The 25,044-nt window shown below is 35.5% G+C and overlaps 2 protein-coding genes across 3 annotated transcripts in view; both read left to right on the top strand.

Moving 5' to 3' along the window:
* Positions 1 to 25,044, top strand: part of col11a1b (collagen, type XI, alpha 1b) — a 181,243-nt gene that overhangs the window by 11,144 nt on the left and 145,055 nt on the right. For both annotated transcript variants that reach the window (XM_087239469.1, NM_001184954.1), the window contains 2 exon segments: positions 1,586 to 1,799; positions 3,758 to 3,920. In XM_087239469.1, the coding sequence (XP_087095595.1) occupies positions 1,586 to 1,799; positions 3,758 to 3,920 (377 nt within the window).
* The window catches only part of LOC147846305 (uncharacterized), a 350,900-nt gene continuing 337,290 nt past the window's right edge, over positions 11,435 to 25,044 (top strand). The window contains exon 1 of the mRNA XM_087240597.2: positions 11,435 to 12,882. The gene's annotated coding sequence lies outside the window, so the exon portion shown is untranslated. The remainder of the gene's footprint in view (positions 12,883 to 25,044) is intronic.

Raw genomic sequence — 25,044 nt, 5'->3', positions numbered from 1 at the left:
GACCTGAAACTTGCCTATAGCAATCATTCATTGTTGCTCTTATAGTTGTGTAAATTGCTTCCTTGTCCTCATTTGTAAGTCGCTTTGGATAAAAGCGTCTGCTAAATGACTAAATGTAAATGTCTCAAAGGTTGATTTTAAAATATCTTGAATGGGTATAAAAATCTTTATCATCATCAAAATAATGTATAAAAATAATAAGAAATAATTTGTTAAAAAATCTTAATTGATATTAATTATATGACGTAGTTCCAAAACTTCCTACTTCTGTGACTTTACGGTTGCTTTCTTTTGACTGCCCCCTGTCATTTCAAAGAATATCACAACGACGAACGCATCAAGTATATACCTCATCTGTTTCATCAGGTGCGCGCACAGTTAGCGGAGATCCGCAACGCGGCGTCAGCCAAAAGTATAAATCAGCCTTTACCGGTGTACAACGCACAAAGCTTTTACCCACTGCAAAAAAAAAAAAAAAAAAAAATGTTTTACACTTGTTTCTAGTCCAAATTCTTATATCGAAAAGCATTTTCTAGACAGTTAAAAAATGTCTTATTTACAGAATTAATATGTGAAAAACTAAGTGAGTTTTTCCTTATAGCCAATGGGATTAGCTAAATATTCTTGCTTTTGCTTTGAACTACACTGTTCCAGTTACTATGACCATTTATGTGAAGCTGCTTTGACACAATCTACATTGTAAAAGCGCTATACAAATAAAGCTGAATTGAATTGAATTGAATTTTGCTTTGAAATAAGATATTTTGTTACCCCGTTGGCAGATTATTTTGCTTGTTTTAGGGTAAAACTCACTTTATGTTTAGCCTGTGTAAAAATGTTTTTTGATTTAAGCATTTTTAGATACTTGGACAAGAAACAAGACAAAACTCTAATTAAGGAAAGCAGTTTTGCAGTGCATGCTATAATAATAACAATACATCAATGAATCAATTAGTGTGTTATGTTTCCTGAAAGTCCATGGTCAGCATTTTTTACAAATACGCTGTTTCAAATTTCTAATTATGCACTCATTCTATAACAGCAACATCATATAGGCTACATTTACTAGTTTAGTCCCATTAACTTGGCCCTTCTGTTCTATGTGTGTTGGGCATTTTCCAATTTGGCCAGACCGCAAAGGGTAACTGAGGCACAAAATAGCAGGAGATTAAATTAACAATTAGATTTCTGTGATTTTTGGCCGAAACTAAATCGCCTCCAAACCTTATGGTTTCAGGACTGGAAATTTCAGCTAAACAGCACGTTGTCGAAGAATGAGAAAATCTCCCTCAAAGTTGGCAAAGAAGAGCAGCACTTCAGAGATTGATAGTTTGAGTTTTAGTTCCACTCCAGTGTGCATGCAACCAGTTTAATAGTAAATCCGTTATGTTTTCTGACACCTTGTTAAGTTAATGTGCCAACAAAAAAAGACAAACTGTTTCATACTTCATAAAAACCCCACGCTACATCCAGTGTGAGAAAATGGTTGTTGTAAAAACTCTCAGTGCTAATATGCTCATTTCCAATGGATGAAAAATCAATAACAGCTGATGTTTAACCCACAATGCCTTTCTTATGTCTTCAGGAGGAGTATTCCCTGAGGATTTCTCCATCCTTATGACTATCAAGCCAAAAGCGGGAATACAGTCCTTCCTTTTGTCGGTGTACAATGAGCAGGGCATCCAGCAGCTGGGTGTGGAGGTGGGCCGCTCTCCGCTCTTCCTGTATGAGGATCAGCATGGGAAACCTGCTCCGGAGGATTACCCCCTTTTCCGTGCCATCAACCTCGCAGATGGAAAGCAAGTTGACTCTTTATTTGAAAACTTTTAATCTGTGAGAATGTTTTTGGTGGATAAAGCCATGATCCACATATGACCAAAAATATAAAGGTTTTGGCATTAAATGATCCATTTTTTAATGGATAAAGCCATGATCTATCTTCTTTTTTAATGTTTTATTTTACATTGATCACCAATATGACAAAGAACACAAACATTTTGGCATTACATGATTCAATTCTTCTACGCACTTTCAAAAATCATTAAGTGTTCTGATAGATATAGACCATTAGACCCTTTTGAGGTATTTAAACAAAAGCAGTGTTCCCAACGTATTTCCTGTTTTACATTTTTATTAATTTCTATAGGCTCGGAGAATACAAAAAAGCCCCATATTGATAAAAAATGTTAAGATAGCTGTTTAAACATTATGTTATAGTTGAATTGTCTCTTGTTACAGTTGGATAACAAGCTGGAAATGTTCAAACTGTACTACATAAACCATCACATCCACCAGTTTTATATTTATGGCTAGAACACGAATTTTAAAGTTTCCCATTTGTATCACAACTTTTAACAATGGAATAAACATTTAAAAAAAAGATGTAGGTATACTGTACATTTATCTACATCTTGAGATTCAAAGACATCAAAGACTCCAAAGGCCTTTTTAAAGTATTGAACAATGAGAAATACGATTAATATAATCAGGCATACATCGTCATTGATTTTTAGACCATAAATATGCTAAATTTATCTTTAATAAAATAAGTTGGGTTCAAGAAATTATGAATTAAAGAAAAATAGAAAACTATAATGGCTCGTTTATGCCATCTAGAGCCAAGGATTTGAGTATATATACCCAAAATGCTTCTCATTTGCATAATTATTGTGATTTGAACACTTTTCCTATACCTAAACTATACACTCTCAGAGATAAAGGTACAAAAGATAAAGGGTGGTACTTTTTTAAAAAAGTTCAATTTTGTACTTTACACATTAGTACCTTTAGGGTACACTTTGTACCTTTAAGGTTTACTTTTGTACTTTATTAGGTATTAATATGTACCTTTAAGGACCTGTTAGGAACAAAAAAAGTACATTTTTAAAAAGTTATATCCTAGTGACAGGTGTTGTACCCTTATATTATAAGTGTACTATTCTAATGTCTGGTCACCTAAAAAAAAAAAATAAAAAAAAAAAAAAAAAAAAATAGATTTATACGATTTTTGGACTTCTTTCTATACCGTCTGGTGAATTTATTCATCACAGTAGTGTAGTTTCAGAAGCAGTCTTATTTAATTTATTTAATTTTCTTTACAATTTTGACCAAGCTGGAGTCCAGCTTTCATCGACTGGCTGTCGTAGTGGTTATGCAATTTGCTTATGAAGTTTTCTTAGTGGCTAGTTTAATCCTTAGTGTGCATTATTTAGATCTGCTTATTCATTTATTTATCTATATTGATAGAACTGTAGTAGGAAAATTGTGTGATGTTAATATTTAGCCATATGTAGCTAATTAAGCAAAGCAAACATTTACTTGACGAGAAAATGAGAACAGCAGTGAGCTTCTGTGCTTTTGATTAGCCACACTGAGGTTTGCATGTGATAAAACAATGGATTCTCACAATTCATGTAGTGAGAGATTTTGTTTTTATAATTTGAGAAAACAAGTGTTAAACAAAACCCAGCTTGTGAAATATTTATAATTAAGTCAGTATGAGAGGCAGTATTAAGGAAAACGCCTTTTTAAGGGCTCATGGACAAAGAAAAAGGAGTGCTGTTTGTCTTTTCTTTCAAAATAGATTGTATTTAGGAACATCTTGTACTGACACAAACCTCCTTCTGTGGTTGTTTTACATACGGATCCTGTGTTTTAGTTATGCAAGAGAAAGAGAAATTATATCAAGCCACAAACTGAACAACTTCATGGATTTTTTTGTTGTTTTTTTTTCACCCAATGTTCTCCGAACCAATAGGTGGCACCGTGTGGCTATTAGCATCGAGAAGAAGACCGTCACAATGATTGTGGACTGTAAGAAGAAGATCTCTAAACCACTCAGCAGAAGTGACCATGCAATCATCAACACAGATGGCATCGCTATCTTTGGCACCAGAATCCTGGACGAAGAAGTTTTTGAGGCAAGCAAAGCTGTTTTATGAAACCCTTGGTATACAGTCCATTCCTGTTATCATGATATGAGGTCAAGGAAACTCTCTCTGAGAATTACAATACAACATCTGTCACTTGGCAATACCATTTCTGAACTTGTTTTTAAACATTATGTACACCCTAGTAGAACCGTTAGATACTTTAGCAGTATCCCTTATTATTTGCTAAAGTGTTCACATTAGTAGTGATGTTATAAACAAAGGTTTTTGAAGCTTTGAATCAACTGAAACATTTGCTTCATAAAATGATTAACAGTTTTAAAATGTTTTAATTTTCTAATCTAATTTTACCTGCAGTGCTTCTGAGAGGAATTCATTCATTCATATAAAATCAACAAACACGTTTCACATAACAACAAAATAAATGACCTTGTCGTGTAGCCCATTATTCTTCTATTTGCTCTATAAGCTCAAGATGGTGGCACTAAGGACAGCATATGCTTTTTTGTTTTACATTGGGCTATAGAATATCATGAGATCTCACTTTTCACTCAAGTAAAACACAATCGCAAATTGAAAAATGAAAGAAACACCATTGAAAGGGGCTCTGTTTTGTCAAGCTTACCTGCTTTCAGCTTAATTTTCCAACATGTTTACAGCAATGTAACGGTGTTTAAAAAAAATGCACATTGTACTGGCCCACTGTACACTCTTAGAAATAAAGGTACACGAGTTGTCACTGGGGTGGTACCTTTTCAAAAGGTACAAGTTTGTACCATAAGGGTTCATATTAATACCTCACGAGTACATATTAGTACCTAAAAAGTACAAAAGTGTTCCTTTTACATTTTTTTGTACTAATACATACTTTTGAGTTACCAATATGGACTCTTTACATACAAATGTTTATCTTTTAAAAGTGACAGCTTGCTTACCTTTATTTCTGAGAGTGTATGAAGCAAATAAAACAAAACACAAATACACATCATTTGTTTCTGAAAATGAAAAAGACATGTCTTTGACATGACTGGACTTTGCTTTTCAGCGCCCCTACACATTGATGCTCGACAAGGATGGCATGTCTTTTTTTTTTTTTAAGTGAGGTGTAAATCTCCATTATGCATGAATGAATGAATGATATTTTTGCACTTTTACACATAATAATCTATGATCACATTACACAATACTAAAACCGCACGTCAAATTAACACATTATGAGTATTTTCCAAAATTTCTCAAATCAGGGGAGCCCATGCTTTATTAAGGGGAGCCGAGCTTCCCCTAGCTCCCCTGTAGTTCACTATGTAGTTTAGCTTTTTAAATTATTATTTTAGGTTCAAGTGGTATTCGTAAAGAAACCGCACCATCCATCTAAGCTCTGCATTGCGTTATGAAAATCTCAAATAAGAAATTCTAAAATTATTTTTCACCACAGCTCTAGCACAGTCTATTGAAAATAGCTGGAAAATCATCTAATATCTTTAAATAAATAAACTTATACTTATTCTACTTATTTATTTTTACATTTTTTAGGCTTCGTTTACAAAAATTAGATGAATTTCACCTCCCAGCGGAGAACAAGTGAAATTTTGTGATTTCCTGTTGTAATTGTAACAAACCTTCATGTGACCTTGGCAGTTTCATGAAGATTTGTGAAACATTTCAAAGCTTTAATGTTACCTAAATTGTACATATATCAAAATGGGGCGAATCAGTATACAGCATTTCCAAGGTACAGCTTCAGAGATTTTCTTCTGAAAATGTAGGAGTTACATACACAAACGTTGCACTTTATTTCACATTACATGCACTTAAGATGCACTAACAGTACAGTGTACTTCCTAAGAGGTACTGGGTTATATAAGGTAACTACATGTATTAAAGTTAGTTTCAGGGGTAGGTTTAGGGATAATACCTAGTTATTACCTAGTTTTTGTAATTACTATGTTAAGGATATATTATGTTCATGCGAAATAGCATGCAAGTTAAAGCCCTACTCCCAGAAGTACACTCAGACTATTGGATTGTGTCTGTTCGCCTGACGCTATGCGAAAAAATGTGCCAAATGATTTGATTTACTGCACAGTCAGATGATGTTTGTCAGGGGATGAAGGCTTTTAGTTCACTTACAAATGATGGAGCATGTCATTGGGTTTTATTTCCCCATAAATCACTGAAATGCTGAACGCATGTCAGCATTTCAAAATAAAAGGTCACTCCAGCCAATAAATTTGCATTTAAAGTACTCAGCATATTTTTCATTTGTTATATATTAGTTTAAATGAGACTACTGGGCTTATGAACAAGATGACCTAATATGACTTTTGAGAGATTTAGGCTAGTTTTTGGTTGTTTTTTTTTATTCAACAAGAGTTTTTATTCACCATAGAAAATGAATTATACACTTGATTTGACAATCACTTTATCCATTTGGCAAACTATTTTACCCAAAGTAAATTAGACTACATTTAAAAAAACTTATTTTAAGTTATATCGGATTTTCTTTGTGAGTTAAACTGTGGTTTTGTTCTCGCTGTGCCCTAATTTTTAGATGCAGGGAAATATCTCTTAATATTTTACAAATACGACAGTGTGACTCAAAATCTGGCCCTTGGTCAATGTGCAGATTCTCTAGCAAACCATAATAAACCATAAAATTGGGCCCAGAGGCACCTGGCTACCGTCTATGTCTTCTAGTTCTTGTGTGGGAACTGCAAGAGGATACTTTTTAAAATGATCTGTAATTACCAAAACCAATGTCTTCTGAGAAAAAGTTCCGTGTAACCCGAGTTTCAGAAAAGAACTAAAAAAAGTTTTCTATTTTTCATTATGAACTGTTATAGATGCGTGTTCTCACCATATGCCAATTACTGTCTCATTTTACTATCTCAAAGGAGAGTTTGAAGGAAAATCTGAGCCCAAATTTGTACCTCACAGTGTAACACTGAGGTACACATATCCTCATTCTATAGTGTAAAACTCAATAAAAGTAAAGTAACAGCATCCTACAATCTAAGCTTCCAAATATTTCATTCATATTTCTATTTTCTTTATTAAGCAATCTTTTTTAGTGCTGTATGGGCGATTGCGAGACAATATCTGCAGAGTCTGTCTTTGATGTGAGCTGAAGGAATGTTGCTTAATCAGAACAGCATGCAAAATTTTGCCTCAGGTTAGAGATGTCGTAGAGCACAGAAATCTTTTGAAATTTTGATCCCGTTTCTTCCTCTTCCCCGCTCGCCCCAGTGTTAGTCAGAGGGTTGTGATGAGCCTGCAAAATCTATAGCCTGAGAGGTAAATCTGCCAAAGGTAATGGGCTCATTTTCAGCAATCGCTTAGCATCTCGTCTCTCAACTCTTCCACCCATTGTGCGATTGCCCATAATGTTGGAAACTATCCCAAATATCGCTGCCCAGTAGTAAACACAGATGTTTCAATCAAGAGAGTTGCTCTTCATGCATGATTGGGTTATGAAGAAAGCAATATATTGACAAACGCTTTGCTAGTACACTCAAAAAATGACGATTGTTGTTTGTTCTTATTACTACTTATATATATATATACTACTACTTATATATATATATATATATATATATATATATATATGAGCTGAAACAACACAAATTTTGAGGGTTTTTTATGTTCAGTCTACTTAAATTAGTTCTTTCATGTTGCCTCAATACAAATTGATTGTGTGAAACCCAACATGTTTTACAGTGTAGGTCTTAGAGCTGGGAAGGATCTTGGGATTTTTGTCTTGTTTTCAAGTTATGGTTTTGTGTTTGGATATATTGGTGTGTTCAAAATAGGGCTGCACAATATATAGTTTCGGCATCGATACTGTAATGTGTGATTCTGCAATCGTCACACAACAGGGATCTGCAATGTAGTTGCGATTTTACACTAGCTGAGAAAAGTCTTGTCGTCGATCCAAGTTGTAAGGGCAGCAAATAATAACTTGACTTCTAGTTGATCATTTGGAAAAGTGGCAGAAGGTAGATTTTTCAGATGAACCATCTGTTGAACTGTAACTCATCACAAATACTCCAGAAGACCTATTGGAACTCGCATAGACCCAAGATTATCACAGAAATCAGTCAAGTTTGGTGAAGGAAAAATCATGGTTTGGGGTTACATTCAGTATATATGAAGGCATTTGTGCTGCCCATTACATTACAAACCACAAGAGAGGGCAAATTCTTTAGCAGGATGGCACTCCTTCATATACATCAGCCTCCACATTAAACTTCCTGAAAGCAAAGAAAGTCAAGGTGCTCCAGGATTGGCCAGCCCGGTCACCAGAATGTATATTATTAAGCATGTCTGCGGTAAGATGTAGGAGGCATTGAAGAGGAATCAAAAGTATCTAGATAAACTCTGGGAGTCTTGCAAGAACACTTTCTTTGTCATTCAAAATGACTTTATTAATAAGTTATTTGAGTCATTGCAGAGATGTATGAATACAGTCCTCTGAGCTCATGAGAGTCATACACAATATTCATTCTTTCTTCACTGCACCATGACTTTATATTCTATTCTGTACATTATTTCTGTTGAGTAACAAGACTTTTGTCTAAGCAAAGTCAGACCTTACTTCTCTATTTTAAAATCAAGGCATGATTATATTTTATTTTGGTAAAATAAGCGTAATCTAGAGGACTTTGCCTTTGACTTTCAAGCTGCTTCTGATAGCAAATGATCCACTAGACCCAGATCCCCGAGACCTTCATTCATCTTTAGAACACAAATTAAGATATTTTATATAGAATTAGAATTTAAATTTTTTAATTTAAAATATTTGTGATTTCAGTGGTGTAACTTTATTCATATGAAGATTCAAAAACTTTTGTGTGCCAAAATTACTGAAAATATTACTCTATTTGCCAATTTATTCACTCTTGTGTCAAGTCATTAGGGTATGGGTTTACTATGGGCAATATGAATAATATTGTGCTGCTTCCAATATGTTGTGCTGCCCTTAGTAAGCCACACTTGTTACTGAACTGAAACGGAAGTCATTGACACAATGTTTTTACAGTTTTTTTTGTAGCACAAACATGTTTTGTGCATGATAATCATTCATTTATTCATTTTCTATTCGGCTTAGTCCCTTTATTAATCCGGGGTCTCCACAGCGGAATGAACTGCCAACTTGTCCAGCAAATGTTTCACGCAACAGATGCCCTTCCAGTCGCAACCCGTCTCTGGGAAACATCCATACATACCCATGCACACTCAAACACTACAGAACAATTTAGCCTACCCAATTTACCTGTACCGCATGTCTTTGGATTGTACCCGGAGGAAACCCATGCATACGCTGGGAGAACATGCAGACTTCACACAGAAATGCCAACTGACCCAGCCGAGGCTCGAACCAGCGAACTTCTTGCTGTGAGGCGACAGCACTACCTACTGCGTCACCCGCATGATAATTATTCAGAAGTTATAATAAAAGAACTATTAGGTCTCACAAACACCTGCTTGTGTACTGCGGTAACAATTTTTGTGGCTTATTATGTTTGTTGATGTTCTGACCTTTCCTCTAGATAAGAAGAGTATTTGCAGATGCTTAAGCAAAATAACATTTAAGTTGTGTTTGTTTGTATTTGTGTATGTTTTGGAAGAGAGCTTAAGGTCACAACCTGCTCACCAGGCAGCCAGACAAGAAGTACATTCACACTAAACACCCCAGGCAAGGAATTCAGAAGGTTTCTGTGATTATGCCAAAGGAAAATCCCTGCCGTAGGCTTGGTAAACTTTTGCTAATTGACCCACTTAGCAGGACATGAAATGTACAGTATGAGATTTTATGAGTTAATTATTTGAGACATTTTGTAACCCATTATTATCTGAATTTTCTATGTATTGAGGTTTGGGGACATAAATAGTATATAAATAACAGACTGAGGCTAGTTTACAAAATGTATTCAACTGAATATCTTTCAGTGAGGGTTTTTTTTCTGAACAGAAAATTTTCTATCTCTATCTCTAATTTTGTATTTCTATTTTCTATCAGTCGATATATAAATCTATTAAGAATGAGACTATTTATCTTCTTATTTTATGAAGCTGAATATATAAGCTTTCTATTAATGGCTTCCTTGGTTTGTTAGGATTGGACAATATTTGGCAGAGATAAAACTGAATATATGGAATCTGAGAAAATTGTCTTTTTGAAATTGAGCAAATTAAGTTATTAGCAGTGCACATTACTAATCAAAAATTTTATTTTGATATGTTTACTGTATCTCCACGGAAAACTTAATATTATAATTTTTTTTTTTACATGAAACAAAAATCAATCATTTTCACTCATACAATTCATTTATGCGACATACTATAATACTTAATTCTTAATTAATTTATTTAGATAATTATCGTAGTGTTATATGTTTGCAACTGAGAAATAATGACACAGTGTGACTGAAATGACTAATGACTTAGGGGCCGATCACACCACACCTGCTTTTACGTTCTAAAAATGCGAGGTGCCTTTTTTGCTGACACTTTTAACGTCACTAGGCAATGACTGAATCAGCTGTGTTTTGTGCGAGAGTGTTGCTGTTGCTATTGTTATAATATTTAATAATATTGTGATACTCAGGATTTGTCATACAGCTCTGCATAACTTGAAACAGTAACCACTAGTCTCTCCTCCATCTTTCGGAAACCCCGCCTCTGCTTTCATTTGATTGGAGGATGAAAGAGACATGACAGACGTAGCATGCTATTTCTGTTCAGAGTTGACTTTTTTTTTAACTGAGAGTGCGCAACAGCAAAAACGTGAGGTGCAGCAGGCAGTTGAAAAGCGAGGTGCAGCGTGCATAAGCAGCATGCAAAACATCTGCAGCCATTAGTAAATCATTTTAAAAAGGAGCTTCTTTAAGCAAAAAGCACACATGTGTGATCGACCCTTAAAGCTGTTTTATACTATACATGGCAACTGCTCTTTCCAGGTCAAACACAGATTAAATTTTTTTACCTCAGTCAAAATTGCAGTCTTTATTGATTAGTCGTGCAACTCTTACCTCATTTGTTGACATGATGCATGTGAATTGCAAAGCCTGTGCAAATATGTCCATAATCGCTGTGATCAGATGCTTTTTTAACTGCTGTTTTCTCACCAATTCTCTTGTGTGCTTGTTGTGGTGTTAAGAGGAATGAGAGCAGCACTTGTTTACAAGTCACACTCATCTGGTGGTTTGTTATCACTATATTTGTCCAAAGGTTATAAAAACCTTTTGGAGTGACTGTATTGGAGCATTCAACCCCTTGTGTACTCTGCGCTTACATTAGTGTGAAGTAGAGTAGTAATAATTTGCTGGCTGTAGTTCACATAAAGGCCACCTGTTTAAGACAGTCCTTTTCAGACAGCAGTGCTCAGCCCTGTTCCTGGAGATCTACCTTTCTGCAGATTTCAGCTGCAACCTTAATCAAACACACCTAAACCAATTAATTAGGTCCTGAATATAGCACTTGATAATTACAGGCAAGTGTGTTTGATATGGGTTGCAACTAAAACCTGCAAGTCTCCAGGAACAGGATTGGTCACCAATGCTTTAAGACATGCAGTAGTTTATTGCAGCTTGGCATTTGTGAAAAATTTGCTTGTCCTAAGAACACAGGTCACTTTTGAAGTAAAATAGCTTTAGAATATGGTTTTAGCATTTTAGCATAGCTTTAGCATATGACTTGTGGTTGTGTTGTGTACTAACTTCATTTGCTTACTCAAATGATATAGCAAAACTATATGACGAGTATATGTTTACTTTACAAGGATTGGATTTACAAAATAGCTTTAAATTAGGGGTTTGAAACGGCACACTTTTGTAATTGGATTTTTCATTCTATCCTATAGTTAACTATATTAACTGGTAAACATAGTGTGTGACAATAATCTTTTTTTTTAGAGATTCGCCAAGGATTTTTCTGTTCTTTTGTCAAAATTCTTAGCAAGAACTGTTTGTGAAGTGGAATTTATATCTAGTCACTCTTGGCCAAGAAAGTAGCCAGGCTTAGCCAGCCCTGTAAGATATGGCCCAGGTTTTAGGGATCTTTGGCCAGAAGTCCGGCATGTCATCAGGAATCCAAATTGGTTTTCCTTTGAGGACATGTGTTAGACATTGAGTGGATGGAAAATCAAGCCCAATAACTCTGATTAACAGCAGAACACTTGATTTTCAGATTATGACTTGGTCTTTCACTGTAATGGTAGGATTTTTAGGAAGTGTAATCATCTTTTTTACTGATGATATTGAATTTAAGGTTGTTCTGTCCATTCTGAGCATTTTTACATTATATTTTTTAAGCCATTTCTTCTGGTTCTCAAATCTGATTGGCTGAGAGGTCTTTCCAAGCATGCACTATTCTACTAATGTCACCTAGTAGCACATCGCAGCTTGTATCACTCGGCTATTGTTTTATTGTTTAAATATAATGTCAGAATTTGATCTCAATCATTTATTAGTTGTCCCAGAGCAAATATATTTGACTGTGGGCTAAATGATTATAACTTTAAAACAATTAAATGCTTTATCAAAAAGCAACCATTATTTGTTTGATTGATTCACTCACAGTAGCATTTTGCTTAGCAACTATAGCAGTTTAGTAAATTGAATTCATTATTAATAATGGTAGTGTATAATACAATTATTTTGTGTTATAAAACACTCTGTGTATGTGGTAATTAATATTTCAGTGACAAACACTTATGAGTTATATTATAAAAAGTAAACATTTCTTTCCAAACATTCAAAATAATGCTTTATTATTTATAATAAGCTTATTAATACATCTGTAAAAAGTCTCTCACTAAAATATTACAATACTCTACAATGCAGTGCAATGAAGAAACTCAACATTTCTTTGTTTATAGTTTTAAAGTGATGTTTTTGATATGTTTTTTTTTATGTTTTTGATATGGGTTTTGGCCGAATCATTATAGCGGTGTGGAAATATAGCGATATCATACTCATGCATCTCATGTCATGTGATATTGTATATTAAAGGTGCGGTATGTAAGGGTGCTTTCACACCTAGACTTTTGCTTCTTGTTTGCCAAGTTAGCGCAGTTTGTTAGGCATATGTGAAACCAGCAACCGCGTTCAGGTGCGCACCAAATCAATCTGTCTGAGATCGCCTGAATGAGGTGGTCTCGGCTCAATCGCAATGAACTCTGGAGGGGATCGATTGTAGTGAGAAAGCAAACGATCCAAACCGGGCTATATCACAGTGTTTAATGGATATACAATAGGCATATATGGCTATAAGAAGAGAGAATTATGAGTAGGGCAAGATGTCATTCCTACCGGTAAATGTGCGTTTCATGTCTATTACGAAAGTAAAAGCATGCTGAACTATTAGCAAAAACTGTTTATCCATTAGGAACATTAACCGAACTGCAGTCTAGCCAAGGGCTATGCATGACAGAGTCTTACCTCTGATTTATGTCTGGTGACAACGTCTGTGGGCATCAATATTCAAAATTAAAGTGCAGCTTTCCACTTATAATGCCGTATTGCTCATCGCCATAAATTAAATAAGGACGCATGACAGCTGAGCGGGACTCTGCAAAATAAACAATGAAACTCTGACCAATCTAAGGAGAGTTAACTCACACGTAACTTGTTTTAGCTCTTTTGGTCCATTTAGAAATGTTGCCGTGTGAAAGCGAACCACACCAAGAACAAAGAGCAACATTGTAATATTTTAATTCCTGTTTCGAAACAACTGAATCGATTAAAAGGTGGGAAAGCACCCTAAGTTTGACACCCAGTGGTTGAATTCGGTATTGCATGCCTGGATCATAACAGGCGTAGGTTGCCAGATTAAGGAGCAACAGGGGCGAGTCTGATGATTGAGGCTAAAGGCTGATTTAAACTGTCTTCTATATAAAAGCAACAACACGCGATAGAAGCAATATTTTCAGTATTCAAAAGAGCTTCTGTCCTAACCTACTCCTCGAATTGATATATTCTATTCTATTTCTTGCAGCTGAACAATAGAAAACTGACAATCATCGCCTCAGGTACACCTCATGTGCTTTATCCAGTGTTAAATGCTAATAATGTGAGTTTGAATGCCATTTTACAGGACGTTTATTGCCATATACTGAAAGCAGCAGCAGATAGTTGACCTCAGATCTTGAAAATAAAAAAAAACGTTTGAAATTTAACTGTGACTCAAAACAACACTTATCCGTGATTCAGCATCTACATTTAATAATGTTACAGATCTTTAATATGTATTAATTACATTATTAAAATTGTGAGTGAGTGCATATTCTGTGCTTCTGAATGGCTGTTTTTGAATTTCTGTCATGCTGCATCTGGCTCATCAATGCAAATCTCATCACGTAGCGTGTTGTTAGGACATACAATGTAACCTGCTCACTTTACGTTCGTAATATTTATATTATTTGCTCATTAATAACATTATGTAAAACTGAATCTGTGTCTCTTTTTTCCAATATGCGATTTTCCGCTAAGGCAACCCTGTTTGCTGAAATATAATTGCCTTAAGTGGCATTGGGCGGGTTAAAAGAACCAAAACAATGACAGCCATTCCGGCACATAACAGACTTTTTTAAAAACAGAATAACTGACTTCAGCATTGTTTTTCAAATAAACAAGTATTTTCAATTGTGAAATATGTTATGGTATTTCTATGCTTTAGAAGAGTCAAAAACTTACATCCAGCATTAAAAAGGAAGTTCTTCTTTGACGGTTAGTGTTTACAGTAGTTGCTGCTAATCTTTGAACTCAACACATTGATCGTTGGTTGTCAATTTGTTCGTATATTAATTTCGGTGGCATTATTTCCATGACACTGGTGGCACATGTTTACATAGTTTTGTAGTTAGCGATGAGCCCCTAGTTCTGAACTAGCAGGCTACCTCATGTTGGAGCATCTGTGTTTCTGTGCTTTGCAAATCTCTTAAGCAGGTGTGAACCTGGAACTGCGGCTGAGGGGAAAATATGATCAGTGCTCTATGCCTTGGCAGAGGTTTCACAGCTGTTTAAAAGATATTACATCCAGCTTGGACCTTTTTTGTAACCAGAATCGTAAGAGTTACAGCATGAAATCATCCCTCTGCACATTTCTTTTTCTATTTATGAGAAGATTTTTTAATCACTTTTTGTGTTCCATGGGGATTTAAAAAACTGCATACAATGTTTGAAACAATGTGAAGACAGATCTCATTTCCTTCCCCATCAATGCCTGATCAAAAACATCTTCTAGCTAATCAAAAGAGCTTTCATATCCTGTTAGCGCTATGCTCAGCTAGCACCTAGCCAAGCATGCATCATTGTAATGTAATGTAATCTCCAATTTAAAAAGAGATTCATATGAAGAGCTTGCCTCACAAACAAAAGTCACGTATCCTGTGTTTAACTGGTGAATAACTGGACATATTCCCCCTACTGATGCCAGACCTCCTGTAGATATACGAGTTCACAGTTCATCATGAAGGCGGATTGTTTCATCAGAATTTTACTGTATGCTTTTACTCATTGACCTTTTTTTCTTTTTCTTTTTCCCGACTGGCCTCCGTATGTGTCCTGCTCACTGCTGGGAAACATATTTTACTATTTAACGGCTCCCGGTAGAGTGATAAGGTAACATTTGAGGCCTGCTTCAAGACTGTGAAGCGGCTGCCGTTTGGAGGATTGCTTTGAAATGGGGCAAGTGAGTCAGAGGTGGGGTGTATTAAAGCTTAGCCATCATTAGATTTTGTCTCAGTACACTAGTGTTATTCAGAGTGTGCATGGAATTCATCTACTCGTGTATTCAACAAAACCTTTTCCCAGATTCTGCCACAGAGATGGTCTGCGTTTCATGAAAATGTGAAATAAGATCTGGGGTGCGTTAGATGCTCCACATTTTCTGTATCTGACAGTCTGTTTGCTGTTTGTGCAATTGTCAAACAATCTGCATTTCCATGATATTATTCCAGTCTGCAATTTTCCTCTTTTGCCAGCTCTCTCTTTTCCGAATATCTAGGTTAAAGTGTCAGGAGGGATAACTATTGACTCCAGACATTGGAAAATATGTCTGTTTTTTGTTACTTTCACTCGAAAATGCTCCAGCTGGGTAGTTGACAAAGAACATTTATTTATCATTTATCTTCAAGGTTTTTTGGGTAGGCATATATGAATCTTGACGGTCTAGGCCATTACATACAATGAGTTATTGTCTTGCAGTGTATTTTTTTTTTAAGTTATTGTAAATGTACAAGACAAATGTGTTGTGCTTCTTGTACACCTTAAACCTGATATTATAGTTTGGGTTAAGTTAGATTTTTGGCTTTGTCAGAAATATAAGTTGACCTGTGCTTTGTAAAGTAAGTAAGTGTATGTTTGCTGACTTTTTTCCATAGCACCGTGAACATGCATATGAAGTTTACCGCATCAAAAACTTTTTATGTAGATTCCTTTACTAGCATGTAACACTTCCTTACAGTTTTCACAGGTTCAAAACTTAAAACTAAAGAGAAAAATGAGGCAGAAATCATAGAACATTTCACAAACTTTTATATTAAAATGAACAGAAAGCAAAAGTTTAACACTGGTGCCACACATTTTCTTAAGTTTTCTGTGACTGAGAAATTCAATGACACTGGGCAAAGTCAAGTGTTAAAGTACAAACACAACACAATTTCTCAGATTTAAAAAAAATATATGAACAGTTACTTTCTAAGCCTAATGTTTAGAAAATCATTTACCTTGTTGAACTTCTGTGATGTCTGATCATTTTTGTTAGTTGGTTTCATTAAAAATGAAAATAACAAATGAATATAGGTTTGGTAAACCAGGAACACCAGGTACAAGAAACAAATCCCTAATGCTTACACTATAAAAGAAAAAATACTGTAAAATGTGCAGCAACTTACTAGCAATTTTGCTTGCCAGTAAAACTGTAAATTTACAATCAAAATGTAAATTAATAATTATATTTGTATTGTAAAAAAGAGACATTGCAACAATTAATTGCCGGCAACTTGCTCTCTGCAACGTGGTCGCCCACTTAAGTTAAGCAGGATGGGAGACCATATGGGAAAGCTAGGTTGCTGTCGAAAGTGGTGGTAGTGATCGCATTAGGGGGCGCTCAACCTGCGGCCTGTATGGTTCTAACACCCAAGTATAGTGAAAGCGACTCTATACTGCGCAGTGTGCATCCTAACCATCCCCATATCATAATCTTCATGTAGAGTACAATGAGCTGATTGTACATTCTGTATATTGAACAAAAATCATCACCGGCTACTTGTTCTGGTTCGAAAGATTGGTGCAATATGGCTGCCATCACGTCATGCATGTGGATGTTACACACTGGTGGTGTATGAGGAGTTTTCCCCCAAAAAACGTGTATAGAGCTTCGAGAGTCTAGAAAAGAGCTATAAATGCAAGAAATTATTATTATTATTTATTTAAAGTGTGCTTGTAAATTGTGAAGTCTTACTGGCAACATTTCCAGTAATTTACTGTAAATTTTACAGTAAAGGTTTTTACAGTGTGCTATTTCTCTTTATTTTGAACAGGCAGAATTGTTTTGTAGCAGAACTGAAAAGCTTCATGTCATAGAAAATCTGAAAATAATTAGAGTAATGAAAAATAACATTTTATAGTTAGGTGACTGTATGAGTTTTTTAAAGCTTAAGCCCAACCCTCTATTAAAATAACAGAAAAAACAATAATTGTGCATTAAACTGAAGATTCAGTAATAGATCTCTTTTAATGAAAATGCTAGCTCTGTGTTCATCCATAACAGCGGGTTCAATTACTAGCATCAGTGCATGTGTATAGACGAGGAACAAGCTATTGTGAGCATAAGATGAGACAATGAAGCATAAGATGAGATGAAGTTTTATAATTCCAATGTAAACATGCTTGACGGCCGTGCTTGACCATTATATACTCATGCTGAGCACATAATTTTTAAACATTTCCATGTAGCAATGTTCATTAATGCCAGTTCCGATGCAGTCGACCACTCAGAAGAACTCAAAGACAGGACAAGTGAACATTTGATGTTAAAGGTTTACTGTTCTTATCTGATTTGATTTCCTTTGGATTATGATGGTAATAATAACAATTATAATTATAGTATATAGTATAGTATAGATTATTATTATTATTATTATTATTATTATATATTAATAACAATAATAATAATAAAAATAATGGGTGACACAGTGACTCAGTGGTTAGCACTGTCGTCTTACAGCAAGAAGGTTGCTGGTCATATCCCAGTTGGACCAGTTGGCATTTCTGTGGAGTTTGCATGTTCCCCCTGTGTTGGCGTGGGTTTCCTTCAGGTGATCTGGGTTCCTCCACAGTCCAAAGAAATTTAGTATTACAGTATTACTAACTCTGCTGCTTTTTTTCTGTCTCTCAAACTGACAATGTGTGCTGTATTTTTAGATTGAGTACTCCCGATTTAATAAAAGTAACTCAACCCTTAAAAACACAGTAAATCATTCAGACATTTGTAGACATTTGACATCTTCACTCTGAAGTGACATAACATAATGACATAATAAAAACTGTCCAGATTTGCATAATTAACTCAATCTTGATTGTTTGTCGAAAATGAAAACAGTTTACAGTTTTTGAGTCTCTGAAAAGACTTTTTCTGACATCCATTACATTTGTATGACATCAGTGTTCATTCTCCTACTCTGTTGTCTTATGAGAGAGAGGTCGCATGGCAGGTCATACTGACTGCGGGAATACCTGGCGTTCCTCAGGTTATAATTACAGAGTGGCGACAGTGGTAATCATTTAACCTTTGATCTGGTTCAATCTCAGTGCACACATTATGAACCACACTTTCTTCTGTAAGCATGACCTTTGACTTTTAAAGCACTCAAGCTTTACCTTTAACAGCAATATAGGGCATTAACACTTCATCTGGTTAGGAAGATGATGGAACTGAGGTAATCTCAGGAGTAGATCTCATTTTACAGTGTTGTCATGCTGTTTCTGAGAACCCCTTTTCAGCCTTGTTCTTTCAACAAACATTTTGTAGAGTTGATGCATGTTTTACTCTCATCATCCATGACTATGTCATTAGGGGTTCATGCACAGCAGTAAAACTCTATTGTAATTATTAGAAAAGTCCAAAGGTCACCGTTCTGCTCTAATACTGATTGGGCAGACCAAACCATAAGTCGTAGAGGCTTGAAACATTGCCCAGCTGTAATACCTAAGTAAGTACCTACACTGTTAAAAATTGTCCCGTTAAAAAACAGTAAAATACTGGCAGCTGCAGTTGCCAGCAATGTACTGTTATTTTACAGTATGTTGCTGTAAAAATACATGGACTACATTGATTTACACAATACTCAAGTGAACTCATTTTGCTCACTGAAAGCAACTGCCTCAACTTGGTCAACTGCTGAATGAGTTTATGAAGTAATGTGCTATATATGCTTAGAAGCATACTTATAATGATAACTTATTTTAGTTAATTAGAAAAGTTCGGTTTAACTCTAATGTCTTATATTTCACATCAGCACACATACATGTAAATCTGGAATCACCAGAGAGATTCTTACTGCATCAGCAACTAAACAGCCGCTATCTTTAAAAAGAGAAACATGCAGAATAACATCAGCAGTTCACTGTTCATCTTTAACTCATACACTGGCTCTACTCTCCTCCACAACGGTGACAGACAGAAAAAATTAGCTTCAGGTTTTACAGTAAAATACTGTTTTTTTCCTTGATTTAACAGTAATCTACTGGCAGCTGTGGTTGCCAGCAATCTACTGTTTTTTTACAGTCTACTTCCGTTGTGTAAATTAACAGTATATTACTGTTAAAATACATTTTTACACTGTGTTTTTACCTCTCACACCTTTAACCCTTTAAACCCCAGAGCATATACTTCAGTTTTAATTGAAGTGTCCACACTACTGAGTGTTCAAGAAACATGTAGCAAAGCTGAAGTAAATTCATTAATTAACTGACTAATTAAATGATAATTGAGGATTAACAATGAACAAATGAAGAAATACTGAAGGGAAAAAACAAGAACAGAACATACAAAACTTTAGTCACAGCTTTATAATGAAATAACCTGAAGAACAACAAATGATTAAATCAGTTAAATGATCAGCGGATGATTAAACAACTCTACAAACATCATCACCAGCTACACTTATTACTTAATACATGTATTTTTGTATAACATCTACTAAAGTTCTTCTTGAGAAAAAGTTAAAGTTTTACGTCACCATCATGGAGAACAGAGTTTGCTTTAGTTGGGCTCTTAGCCCTGTCATTTTTAACATTTATATATTGTGGCTGCTGCAATTCTTAAGAACTTTGTTTGAAAAGCTCCTTTGTTGTGGCAAGGCAGCCAAAAACCTAAATAAGATCTGGTTATGTTCATGTTGCTATTAAATGGCAGAGTCTGTTCTTATTTCAAATAATAAAATGTACTGCTCCTAATCAAAGTTAAATCTATAGTTTTACATTATATGTATATATATGGCAATGATTTCTGGAAGTTTTTAAGAATATCTTGGACAATAACACTGCTCTATGGTGTAAATCGCACTCAAAGAGACATCAATAATCAGCATATGAACCTCAATAATGGTGACAACAAATTTAACAAAATTAACAGTTTAACTCACAAACAGGCAACTGAAAGTCGAAACATAAACAACAGCAGAATCAAACACAAATAAAGAAAACTGTTAGACCATTATACAACATTTATTTATACCGCAATGCATGCAGGGATATTTGTACAGTGCCCTTCCCAGCATGCATTGCAGCATGAAACATTTGAGATGTTACCATTTTTGAGATACAAGGTCAGATTCATGAGGTCTGAGTGTGTATTTGTCATAACTGAACTGTTTTTGTATGTTATTTCTTAACTGTTAAGTAATTACTGAGGTATCTTTTCTGTTTCCACTTCTCATTAATTAAATGAATACCTGCAACTAAGCATAAAATCTATTGCATGAGGCCCTTCTTCCAGATTTATACCAAAACATTTATCAGAACTAATTTCAGTTGAACAGATTTCTCTATTCATTGACTTCCCAACTTTATTGCTATAGTACAAACGTTTTGTAAACTCTGTATTACAGCAGTTGGAAAGTCTTCTTAAACGAGTTCAAGGGTGAAGAGCCCAACTAAATCAGCCCCTCACTCCATTACGGTGACACAAAAAACACCTTAATTTCTGTTGGATCTCAATGAGAATAGTATGAAAGTCAAATCAGTCAGTAATAAGTGTGTGTCTGCTGTTGTTTGTGGAGTTGTTTAATGATCCTCTGCTGAGACTGAAGCTGTTTTATTTTATTTGATTTTATTTAATGTTGTAACTCAAGTCACTGTTTGTATTTCTTGTTTATTTTCTTCAGTAATTGTAATTATTAACAGCAGGTGTTCATCAGTGTCTGAATTCACTCATTAGTGTTCATTAACTCTGTCAGGTGAACTATATTAGTTAACTAGTGTATGAAATAGTGAACAAGGACACAAAGCGTGATTTCAAACACAGACTTCAAAACATCGAATCTGAACTCTGTTAGCTCACAGTTTTCTGCAGTTGGTTACTTTCTCGAAAACAAAAATGTTACCCAGAAAGCACTGTTTTTAACAGAATATTACTGTTTTAGTGAAAAAACATTATTTTACCGTAGAATCTGACCGTTTTTTAACAGCAATTTTTTACAGTGTATAGTTGCCCAAAACTCGAAATAGCTCTTAAAGAGTTTACACTTATGCCGAGTTCAGACTGCATGATTTTCAAAGTATTCGTGTCACATATGTTTTTACACTGCATGACTATCTGATTTAGCGTTTTGTCGCTGCTTTGTTTACACTGCAAATACGCGACATGGGCTTTCACATTGCATGACTTTACAATAGGAAGAATTGCCGACAATTTCGTTCAAACTACGTCTCACAGCCAAAAACACGTAGTATATATCTAATAACAAAATATCTTTTGTTATTATCTACATAATGAGAAAGAAGCCTTTAATGGGGTAGAAAATGTACACATTTGCTTACCTTGGTTTGATGGGAATTAGCAATTTCTCCTCCTGCCAAATTTCCACTAGTTTTTCCTCCATTTCTTGGGTCCACATATACTAAAAATGAGCGCTTTTAACTTCTTCTCAACCCCCACACACACACTAGTCTAGTGAATGCTTCTCTCTCATTGGCTGTAGGTGATCCCCAATGTTATTTTCAGTCAAAACTAATTTCACACGGCATGATTTAAATCGCTGACAGCTTCAGATATTTAGCATGCCAATTATCTCACAGGCATCGGCGACTCATCTGCGATTCCCTCGGATTGCGCCTCTGATAGTTCACATTGTGTGATTGTCATTCATGTGAACGAGCATCGATTTGTCTGTGATTTTAGGCATTTGTCTGCGATTTCTCAAAACATGTTGACGAGTCAAAATCAGCCTTAAAATCATGCAGTCTGAACTTGGCATTAGCTGGTGATTAATAATAAATTGTGTGTTTGGCATGCTGTCCTGGAAGAGAGCCTGAAGCTCAGAATATCCTTGAGCCCGGGGCTTCCTCCCATTTGAAGGGCGAAGGGAAGTTTGAGCTCAGTTAGATCTCAAGAACTCCTCTGCTTGTGAATGGTTAGGAATAGCTGAGATTCGTCTGAAAGCAACATGTAATTGACAATGTTTTTTGGATGTCAAAACTTTGTATGGAAAAATCACATCAGTTATGGCTTGAAAATAATTCACTCAGTTGTATTTTTATCATGTCAGTCTCAGTTCATGCTAGTTTCTTTCTGATAAATGAACGAACGAACAAATGTGCACATCTTGTTTGGGTAAGCAGTGATTCGGGTACAGTAGATTTGGGATCTTTTAAAACCTTAGATGATGGTTTCAGTTTTTATATTTTCTGAACAAGTTAGTTCAGCTGGATCGCACACAACAGAGCCTTGCATGTACTGTTCTGGTCATTAGTTTGAAGTGAGCTAAGCTATCTTGTATAAAACTGCTTCATGGCCTGTGGCCCATGTAAGAATATTGGTATTAACCCAGCAGGATAGACGAATAGCTGCAGGTCAGGTTGCTGTCGTAATTACAGGAAGACCATGAGAAGCAGGTGAAGTTTCTGAGAATATAATCAGTAAAGGATGTTGTTTTACATTCTTTTTGCTTTGTCTGTTTGGATTTATTGGCCGAGTGTTTTCACATTAACACTTTTTTAGATTGCTAATTTGATTGTGTATGACCATTTGAAGTAACTGTTGGTTTGTCAGCCAGCACCTGGAAAGACTTTAGAAAGACTCAAATTGTCACATCGTTTTCAAAATGTTAGACTTAGTAGCAAAGTAAAGTACTTGCACTTTTACATGTCTATCCTGGATTGTATTGAGTTCCTGTCAGTTTCCATGTTCTGTATTCTCTAATTCTGAACAGGCTTAATACATTGAAAGATTATGAGCGGACTCGTGACGCATTTGAAGAAAACCAAACCAGAACAAGTAGCTGGTGATGATTTTGATGCTGGTCTGTTGTTGGATGTGTTTGGCGTCTTGTTCAATGTTCAATATCCAGAATGTGAAATCAGCTCACTGTGTTCTGGATGGAGATTTTTTCCTCTTTGAAAGGAATGTTCCTGTTATGAATTAATGCAATACTCAGCAGTCTTTGTAAGACAGGGCAATCCCAATGGATATTGGAGTATTCAAAGTAGATTTATGTCTCCCTGTTTCCGCCAGTGTTTAGTTCTGAGCCATGCTAGTATATTATCTGGCTTCTCAGTGGTGATGCAGATGATGTGCCAGACGCTTAGGAAAACAACTCCCGCCCAATGATGGAAAGTCACAGGATGGAACTGAGTGAGAATAAGATGGTAGATGTATTTGACTAGAGATGTCAGTAGTGAACCAGCACATTTCTAAATTAATGTTGAACTAGTTCAGGTGTGTGTGTGTGTGTGTGTGTTTGTGTTTGTGTGTGTGTGTGTGTGTGTGTGTGTGTGTGTGTGTGTGTGTGTGTGTTTTGTCTAACTATGTTTGAATGGAATCATATAGTAATAACTGCAAATGTTAGGACATTCATCAGCCAATCAGAATCAAGTGTGATTTTTGCGATTGTTTTGGAACTTCCAATTCAGTTGCCTAATGGAGAAATGACTAGGAATAGTACACAGCAGAAATTAGTCGAACTACTTGCTCTACAAAAGAGTGTGTTTACGACTATACAATAAAAGTAGAATAATATAACAATAACATATCAGTTTGCAATAGGCTGCATAATGAGCTGTTTTTAACACCTAAAACTGAATGGAAGTGAATGAGACTGGAAATCCCAACTCAGTGCCGAGAGCTGTGAGCCAGTTGTAGCGAGTGTTTATAAACGTCAAGTCCTGTAAAGGAACTTTAGATGAAAATCTTGTTTTGTGTTTACCTTATGACTGAAGTTGCACCTCCACAGGTTTCTGCCTTTACATAAGCTAGTTGCAGCTACTTGTTCATGACAGTAACGTTCAGAAAAAACAAAAACCTGTGAAAAAGCACGACACAAAGGAACATAAAAACCTACTGCCAGCTAGCATTTCAGAAGTGTTAATGCAGAGCTACACGAACAGCATGCAAAAGAATAAATGCATGGCTATGCGCAAGGCAGGCACTGTGGGTCACGCTGACCTTAAGGTCAATAAAATACATTATTCCATTTACTGTTGAAATTCTTGATTCTGATTGGCTGGATGATGTGCAAAGCAGTCATTTAATCTGTCAGTTTTGATCACAGTTCTATGCTTCCCTCAAACATAAGTAGTTACCATAACAACTCAGTACTAGTTACTAGAGTTATTCCTTGATGACACTGATGTGTGTTTCACTAGGGAATGACAGGGATCAAGCAACTCTCCAAAATGCTCAAAAACATTTGCAAAGAGTTAGCTAATGTATGTTACTATGAGCTATTAGCTAACCCTGTGTGATTTACACAATCTCTCTCTAGCACATGCAGATTGACTGCGTTTGAAATCGCCTACTGCATAGAAGGTACTGCGTTTGAATTTAAATGTACTACTTTGCCGTTAGAAAAGTGCATTTTATACTGTATGAATGTCAGTAGTATGAATATAACTCGGGCATACTATATTCGTCGTTTCACTCATGTCAGTTG

Source organism: Danio rerio, chromosome 2 (genome assembly GCF_052040795.2).
Source record: "Danio rerio strain M-AB ecotype USA chromosome 2, GRCz13ab, whole genome shotgun sequence".
In the NCBI taxonomy this organism is placed as follows: Eukaryota; Metazoa; Chordata; class Actinopteri; order Cypriniformes; family Danionidae; genus Danio; species Danio rerio.
This window is presented reverse-complemented; position numbering and strand designations above follow the sequence as displayed.